We start from the raw sequence: 9047 nt of genomic DNA, 5'->3' as shown, positions 1-9047 counted from the left end.
GGGCGGGCGGGCGGGCGCCGCTCTGAAATTGGGGTGTGTGCCCCGGCCCCCTAAGCAGGCTCCTCCTCAACCCCGTTTGTTCCTTATTCTGGATGAGTAATGCACGCGCGTGTCCGGACGGCATGCATCTTTCTGACAGTCCCCCTCCCTGTTCCTCTTGCCAAGGCCCCAGCCCCCGGCTGGTTACTGCTGCGCTCTGCTGCTGCCTCGCTGCAGCGTCTTCCTGCACCAGTAACACGTCTGAGCTCACAGCGCAGATCCGTAGAGGAAGCCCTCTGGTTTCTGCAGGACGGCGGCTCTCTTCCCACCGTGTGGCTGGGTCATCACTTCGCTTATCGCCCTCCCGGGCACTTGGGTTGCTTGAGGTTGTGCTCTTGCACGCGGTGCTGCCGTGCGCGCCCTTGGATGTGGGTCCTCGCCACGCGTCATGCACCCCCGCGGTCCCTTTTCCAGGAGTGGACCTGCCGTGGGCAGCAGGCGGGATCAGACTCGCAGCCTCTCGAGTGACCACTTGGCTTGCTCGTCCCGGCAGAGCAGGGCTTTGGCGCCTTGTGTGGGGGGCCGCTGTCCTCGCCCTGCCCCGCCCAGTCCTGACAACCGCCCTGACCGTCTGCAGGACAGATGGTGCGTGCAGAGCTCGGGCAGGACCCCGGCCCCTGCTGGCGGGTGGTTTTCCGGGCTGGGTCTCCTGGACCCGCGTCCCTGCTCCCCTTCTCCCCCTCCTTCCCGGGCTGGGTGCGGGCCTGGCCTTCCTCCCCCGTCTTCTCCTGTCTTCTGCCCGGGTGCCCTCTGCTTGTGCACTCCGAGACGGGAGCCTCCAGTGACTTCTGGCATTGCTATTTCTAGTGAGTAGGGCGCAGGCTCTGTAGCCATGACCCAGCCCATGGAGTGGACACGCCGGCAGACGGTGCAGGGTGTGAGGTCCACCAAGAAAAGGCCGCGTGCCCTTCAGGGGATGCATGAGGCATCCCGTGTGGAGGCACTGGCGGGGCACTGGTGTGTGGAGATGGGTGGGGCCGCGTGGCTGCACGTGGCTTACAGAGAAGCAGGTGTGTGCGGGCGAGGGGGTGAAGCCCACAGCGCTGGTGGGCAGGGGACAGGAGACAGGGCTTTCCTGGGCTCCAGGAGGAGGTACAATCTGGCTTTTATTAATATGTCACCTGAAGACCTTGCGGCTACAAGAAGCATCCGCTGCAGATGGTCAGGGCTGGAGGCCAGGGGATGAGGTTCCGGCCGTGACGGCAGGGCAGCTGAGACCCGCGGGGGCCAGCTTCGGAGGGGGCTTGTGCTTTCCCACGACGACCCCAAGGCCATCTGGCTTCACACCTGGCCTGTCCCCTCGTCAGCACCGTCCGCATGCGCGTCTCCCGCCACGGGCGCTCGCTGCGGACGACAAGCACACAGCCCTGATGGTTGCTGGCGGTCCCTCCAGGAGGGACAGTGAGGATAGCACGTGTGAGTGGAGCCCCTGACCCAGCTGTCCAGACGCCCGCCCGGCCCGCCCGGCGTCACCAGCCGTTTGCTTCTTACAAGTGAAGCTTCCTGGTTGATCCCCTAACGGCATCTGGAAGCCCCAGTGTGAGGCACATGTGCCCAAGTACGGGAGAGCACTGAGTTCCTGGGCTCGATGAGAGGATGGTAGCTGACTTTCAGAAGTGGTTTCAAGAATTCTGTAGAAGCTGGAAATAGATGAAGTGGGGACACGCAGGAAACTCACATGTCGGTTGATGCCGTCGTGTTACTGTGCCCGTGTCCTAAGGCAGGCTGCCGTGAGCGCAGGGCGGTTCCGCGGTGGAGGAAGGGAAATGGCTCGAGGGGCCCTCTATGTGCCCCAAGCCCGGGCTGGCCCGGGACCACCAGGCTCAACACAGTGGGGTGTGGAGCCTCCCTGCCTCGGCACCTCGTTCCACTTCAGCTGACTTCTGCCCGGGTCCGCCTGCCCCGTTGTCTGTCTGCACAGGACGGTGACGGCGGGCCTGGACCGCCTGCCCGCCGTCTGCACAGAACAGTGAACATGGGCCCCAGGGCCCTGTCCAGTCTTGGCCAGGGACTAGAGCTTGGCACCTTAGTACCTGCCCTCAAATGAAGCTGCCAGGGACACGAGGGGTTGTGAAGAGCCCTGTGAATCTGTGCGATCACCGCCTGACTGTCCCACTAATGTCATATCCCCTTGGCACATCGCAGGCGGTCGCTGTATCTGCTGAGCTCTGTGCTGCGCCACAGTGTTCTGACCAGCCACGTGAGCCAGAGAGAAGGCTGCAAGCAACACTCAGGAGGGCGACGACCTGAATCCCACACTGCCTGAGACTTCTGAAACCTAGAGTTCTGGAAGCATGGTGGGCACCAAATTCTCTCTACATCTCCTTCAGACACGTGTCCATCCTCAGTGTCCTGAGTGATGCTGGCAGGTTGGCAAAGTAAAGGGCTCTTCCAAGTACCGTGACACTCCTCCTGAACAGCTCTCTGGCCAGTTTGCTCCCAGACACACATTCAGGATGAATGCGTGTTCAACGTCAAATGACTTTATTTTTCAGGCTTACAAGTTTTAAAATCAATACGCACAAGGTGAATAAAATAACTCAGAGAATCAACGCAGAGCAGAACACACGAATGTACAAGGTCTGTTTCACAGGACGCAGAAATGACGTCATCACATACAAAGCAAACGCTCCAGAAGTGGAGGCAACGTGGGCCATCCCGGCAAAGATGGGCCAGGACAATCCCTAAACGTCAGGGCAAAGCCTCTTTCCACCGCCGCTCAGCTGCCCGGCCTTCCTCTTCTGCGCGGTGCTGGGTCCCTCTGAGCTGCTCATCTCGGGGAGGCTGCCAGGCGGCCCTTCCTCGCCTGCCTGAGGAGGAGCAGATGGGAAAGCACAGCATAGTTGATACCAAGCATGGTTCATACCGTCCTTCTGGGTTCACACCGAACACGGTTCACACCGTACTTCTCCTGGGTTCACACCAAACAGGTTCACACCGAACACGGTTCACAACAGACGTTCTCCTGGGGCCTCGTTGCCCCGTCCCGGACAGACATTCTCTCCAAAGTTGCTGCTCTCCCATCCCCTGAGCCGTTTATCTGTTGATTCTTCCCCCTACTGACACTAAGGGCTACGTGACTCCGTCTCAAGGAGGGGACGGCTCATCAGACCCATGTGTGCTCAGCATCGTCTCTGCTCCTGAAGGGTCTCCTTTGTTCAGTGAGCAAACTATCGATGTAAACTGGGGACGTGGCCCCTCCCTCCCTCCACGTCCACTCCCTTCCCTCCCACACCCCTGCCCCTCCCCGAGTCCCACAGAGAGGCCCCAGCTGCCTGGTGGTCCTCAGTGGACAGTGGCTCCCAGAAGCCCTTGCTGCGACTGGCTGAGCTCTCTATCTGCTCAACGATTACAAGGACGGCCGCAGGCAATCGACCAGCCACCCCTGGGTACAGCATGGACTCGGCACACGCGACAAACTCGCACGAACGCAGACACGTTCACGTGCAACAGACGAGAGGCGGGAGAAAGTCAGGGCTCCAGGCACCCCACCTTCTGCCGTGCGTGCTTCTCTGTCCACTGCCTGGCGTTCTTGAGGAAGACTGGCTTGTTGTATTTAAACTCTGAGGACTAAGACGGAAGCAGAGAGTAAACGGAGAGAGGCAAGACTTGTCAGCTCCAGCCGCCACGCTGGACAGCTCCACGCCCCTCCTGGACAGCGTATGGGACATGGGGAAAGTGGGCTGGGCACTTACGATGTCAGCCATGAGCGGGTCATCCGGGTTGGGCTCGGCCATGAGCTGCTGAATGGAAGTCAGCAGGGTTGCAATGTTGAGGGATGGTCTCCAGGCACCCTAGACAGACAGACGGACAGACAGACAGGCAGCAGCTCCAAGAATGTGCTTCTCCAATCACATGAGGCCAGAGGGTCGACCTTTGCCCCTGCCACTCACTTTTGGTGGCAACTTGAGAACGTCTAGACAAATCCGTCCAGCAGCATCGATGTTGGGGTGATAGATTGGAGTCAGAAACCGGATCTGAGGAGGTTCAAACGGGTACCTTTGACAGCACAGGAGGACAGGGAAGTTTCACTAGAATATTGCTGCTGACGGTACGGACAGCTGCTGCTGATTAGGACAGCAACCTTTGAGAGACAAAGCTTTGTTCTCCCCCAATTTTTATGGTGGAACTTTACAGTACTGAAAACCCTTTCACCCACCACCTGGACCAAGTCCCTAGCCCTTGAAATACTTCAGCATGATCTCCCAAGAATAAGGTCCCTCTCCTACAGAGCTGCAAGACTGTCAGTACACCACGAAAAAAAACAAAAGGTTACCCCTCAGTCTCACCTGCCGCTCAGGCTTCCTCAGTCTCGGCTGCAGGTTTTTACAGGTGGATTTTGAAAAACAGGGTCCAATTCTGATTTGTACACTGCACCTGGTTACTCTTTCTCTGGTGAGACACATACCTTGGAAAACCCCTGTGTGTCTCAGAACTGACATCCCTGGGATTACTGACCTGCTTCTCTTGGGACTTGTAACAAACCTGGCCTGTGAACCGGTGTCTACAAACCACAAACTACAACCACTGGCCCTGATGAGAGTCTTACAGCACTCGTGCATGGACAGGGCCTCCACACAGGCGGGGGGGACGGGGCCACGGGGGGCCGGGTGGGGACAGAGAGCTGGCATTTGGGAAAGGAAGAGTTCCCAAGATGGATGGGGTGGGGTGGCTGGACAACAGTGGAGTGCATCCACGCCCCAAAACCATTCACTTAAACGGTGTGAATGGTCAGTTTCTGTCCGTGTTCCTGCAGTGGTGTGTGTCTGTTACCGCAGTGACGTGTGTGTGTGACCACAGTGACGTGTGTGTTACCACAATGTTATGTGTGTGTTAGCGCAACGGTCTGTGTGTGTTACCTCAGTGACGTGTGTGTTGCCGCAGTGACGTGTGTGAGTTACTGCAGTGACGTGTGTGTTACCACAATGTTTTGTGTGTTAGTGCAACGGTAAGCCCGGGGTAGGGGAGGTGGTGTTAGATGTGATCTAGCCCAGGTTTAAGAAAAAGAGATTGAACTCCAAAGAGAAGGTGCTGGAGGTGACAGGAAGTCCTGAGGAGATGAGGACCGAGATCCAGGCCCTGTAAGTCCTGTGTGCGACGCTCCACGACACTGCTCTTTTCCAGCAACTGCCTTAGCCTGGAAATGTGAATGTAGCTCACACTGACCTCTCTGGAATGTGAACTTCCAGCTTGAAAACACCTTTTTCATAAGGTGTGTTGGCTCCACCGAGTATCTCTTGAAAGAAAAACAAACAGTGAAGAGGTAACTGGGTGCCTGAAGCAGCTCACCGCCTGGTCCTGACGGGATGCTGGGTCTGGGACAGCTCTCAGGGTCTGACAAGCCCCCACACGAGGCGCCAGGCCGGGCTGGTGTCACCCAAGGGCTACGTGGGAGATCTGGCCACAGGCGACAGATATCTGCAGCCCTGCTGGGAGGCCGGCTGCGTTCTGACCACGTGCTGCCCGGTCTGGCCTCACAGATACGTAAAGGTGACGTAACCGTGGTGCTGAACTGCTTCAGAGCTGATGCCCAGGTCTCGGAAATAAATCAGCAAGAGGTGGGGTAAAAGGCCAAAGAACAAACGCCCCGGAGACCTTTTATAAAGGCAGCAAACGAGGCAGGCAGATGCACTTGTGCCCTATTCGGAGGGACACACGGTGTTCACACCCCAGCGCAACTGTCGACAGGCTCGAGACCCGCACGCCTGGGGTGACACCTACGTGCTCGCAGGTCTTCCATCCGGTCCCCGTCCTGCCAGCACGTGATGCCCGGGGGTGGCTCCGCGGCCAGCAGGCTCAGCTCTCGCTTCAGGCGCGATGTTCTCTGCATGACCTCAGGCAGAAGCACTCAGTTTGCACTGGCTGGGATCCTGGGGAGAAGAGGGGTGCCTGCCAAGGGTCAGCAGCAGTGAATTCTAGTGCCGGCTCAATTCACTGAAGGAGACAGCCCTCATGTCACTTGCTAGTCTGAGAAGGAGTCTTGAGTTTTTTCCCTCGTGCTATCTATTCGAGCAAACACATTTTAAAAATAAAGTATAAAACAATGAAAAGTTTCTACAAGCAAAACACTGAAGTTCTAAAGTGAAGTCGCTCAGTCGTGTCCAACTCTGCGGCCCATGGACTGTAGCCCACCAGGCTCCTCCATCCATGGGATTTTCCAGGCAAGGATATTGGAGTGGGTTGCCATTTCCTTCTCCAGGGGATCTTCCTGACCCAGAGATGATGGGAACCCGCATCTCCTGAACTGGCAGGCGGATTCTTTACCACTCAGCCACCAAGGAAGTCCCAGAATTAGCAATACTACAGGCAAATTAGTATGTTAGACAGAACTAATCACTACAACAGACATTCATGTCAATTATTCCAAGTTTCTTTATCCGCGTCTTGAGGACCCTCATATCATCTCTGGGATCCGGTTATCTTCCTGGGTAGTTAACTACTGTTACACACTGTGGCGCTCCTAGTAAAGCGTCCTCTTGCCAATCCAGGAGTCTCGGGAGACGCTGCGTGGCTCCGTGGGTCGGGAAGCTCCCCTGGAGGAGGGCACGGCAACCCGCTCCAGTATTCCTGCCTGGAGAATCCCACGGACAGAGGAGCCTGGCGGGCTACAGTCCGTGGGGTCGCAAAGAATCAGACACGGCTGAGCGACTGAGCTCCGTTTACACACTGACCCTGCCTGCTTCTCTCGGTAAGCAGGTACTGGGAATCAGCAAGGGTAGAACAACAAATATACACGATTAATGAAACGTCGCGGGCGGGGGCCGGGAGCGGCCGGTGGGCGTGGCGGCTGGGAAGCGGCTGGGGCGGCGGTGGGGCGCGGGCCGGGCCGGGGCAGAGCGCCAACCGCGCTGCCAAGACACGCAGAGCGTCCGTTCTACAAGCGACAGTCGGAGAAGAGCAGGCTCCGCAGTCAGGCGGAAAGAAAGCGCCCCCAACCCCGCCGCCCCGCCCGCCCGCGGCCTCTCTCACCCGCGCGGTCGCTCCTCGCAGTGCGACGGCCCCGAGCAGCCAGCACCGCGCCTGCGCGAGCCCAGCCGCTGCCTTGCCCCGCCTTCCGCCCGGGAGGCTGTGATTGGTCCGCAGCGCCGCCCGGGAGGCGCGCAGCCTCTGATTGGCCGGGCTCCGGGCGGGCCCCGCCCCCGCGCTTTGAACGCGAGCGCGGCTGGCTGGGACGGTCGAGTCTTTGGCTCGCTTGGCCCGGGAGGAGGCGAGCTGGGAGGAGCCGGGAGGGTCTGTGCCGGAGCGGAGTGCCGTCCGGGTGTTCGCGCGGTGGGGCTGCCGCCTCAGGACCGTCAGACCTGAGAGCCCGAGGAGCCGGACGTTCGGAGCGGGGTTCCGACTGGGGGCGCGCGGCGCTGGGGCCTCCGCCGCCATCGGGCCGCGCCCGCCACGCCTCCGGCTCGGCTGCGGGAGGAGCGGCCGGTCCTGCTGAGCCTTCCCGCGGGCGGTCCAGTCGGGACCTCTGCTTCCGGCCCAGACCGGCGATGAGTAGCCGTGGTTCCGGGTGGCCGCGGCGTGGGCGTCCTCTCGGCCTCGCAGGCGCGCGGTGCTCCCGGGGCCTGCGGGCCCCGCCGGGAGCCGCCAGCCACACGGGAATCCCGTTCCTGTCCAGTCAGCTGTCGGTCCGCAGTTACTGCCAGCGCCCACTCACTGTGGGGACGTGTTTTCCGTCTTAGCGCTGGAGTTGGCTGCCTGTCTTACTACTGATACTTTCTATTTTGATCTCTTCAATATGGTTCCTTATTTTCCACCTCAACTGTAACTGTGTCGCAATTGCTGTTCTATCTTCGGAACTGAAATTAATTCCTTCCTCCGGTGGTTTTCTGAGAACGTGCTGTGGTTGTGTTGCGCTCAGTCGTGTCCGACTCTTTGCGACCCCGTGGACTGTAGCCCTCCAGGCCAGAATACTGGAGTGGGTAGCCGCTCCCTTCTCCAGGAGATCTTCCCAACCCAGGGATCGAACCCAGGTCTCCCGCATTGCGGGCTGATTCTTTACTAGCTGAGCCACCAGGGAAGCCCAAGAATACTGGAGCGGGTAGCCTATCCCTTCTCCAGGGGATCTTCCTGATCCAGAAATTGAACTGGGTTCTCCTGCATGGCAGGCGGATTCTTTACCAGCTGAGCTACCAGGGAAGCCTGGAAATCTTTAACACGTCCTTTAGACGAATCAGGCACTATGCTAAGTCTGGTGGGAAGGAGAGATGGTATGATGAACCAAGCAAAGACCGGTAGTTTGGGGAACCACAGAAAAAACGGGGTAACAGGGAAAAGAAAAGAGTCCCATGGGCGAAATGTACAGTCTCTATTTGTCCACCAGAGGGAGGTATGCTAACTGGCGAGAACAGAGGCCACGCTGAAGGTTTTTCATAAACTGTACAGGTGCCATTGCTTTAAAGAATGGAGTATGGGCTTCCCAAGTGGACTAGCGGTAAGGATTCCACCTGCCAGTTCAGGAAATGCAAGAGACTCGGGTTGGATCCCTGAGTGGGAAGATCCCCTGGAGTAGGAAATGGCTACCCACTCCAGTATTATTGCCTGGAAATTTCCATGGACACAGGAGCCTGGAGGGCTGCAGTCCATGGGGTCACAAAGAGTCGGACACGACTGAGCGCGCACAGGCACACACACGAATTTGTAGGGTTTTTTTTAATATGGGAAATGATTATTTAATAAAAGTTTCCGGATGTGTGTGCATCGTCACTGGCGGACTCGGTACATTTAAAGGCTCAGGAGTGTGATTGCTTTGAAATGCCACTGTGTGCACCAGGAACTGATGTCGTTTATAGCTTAATTATACTTCAACAAACAAAAAGTCTTTATAGAGAAAGAGAACAGATCTGGGGGAATTGGAGGAAGGTGGTCAAGAGGTACCAATTCCAGTTATCAGATAAGTAACTACATAATTACAGTCCATGGCGTCATAGAGTCCTACGCCACTGAGTAGGCGCTGCCTGCGTGGGCGTGTGCGCGCACACACACGGATATAATATCCAAGATGATAAATATAA

The 9047-nt window shown here is 57.9% G+C and overlaps 1 protein-coding gene across 2 annotated transcripts; it reads right to left on the bottom strand.

Annotated features, from left to right (window-relative positions):
* UBE2T (ubiquitin conjugating enzyme E2 T) lies at positions 2507-7100 on the bottom strand. Of its 2 annotated transcripts, none has more exons than XM_018060856.1 (7): positions 7009-7100; positions 5761-5909; positions 5206-5275; positions 3933-4038; positions 3735-3833; positions 3532-3609; positions 2507-2849 (listed from the first exon to the last, which is right to left on the bottom strand). In XM_018060856.1, exons 2-7 carry the CDS (start codon positions 5867-5869, stop codon positions 2724-2726), a joined length of 588 nt encoding a protein of 195 aa, XP_017916345.1. In that variant the 5' UTR covers positions 5870-5909; positions 7009-7100; the 3' UTR covers positions 2507-2723. The 2 variants fall into 2 exon arrangements, with proteins under 2 accessions (XP_017916345.1, XP_017916346.1); XM_018060857.1 differs by having other exon boundaries at positions 5761-5928; positions 7009-7088.

Source organism: Capra hircus, chromosome 16 (genome assembly GCF_001704415.2).
Source record: "Capra hircus breed San Clemente chromosome 16, ASM170441v1, whole genome shotgun sequence".
NCBI classification, from domain to species: Eukaryota; Metazoa; Chordata; class Mammalia; order Artiodactyla; family Bovidae; genus Capra; species Capra hircus.
The sequence above is the reverse complement of the archived record's forward strand: the minus strand, read 5'-3'. Positions and strand labels throughout refer to the sequence as shown.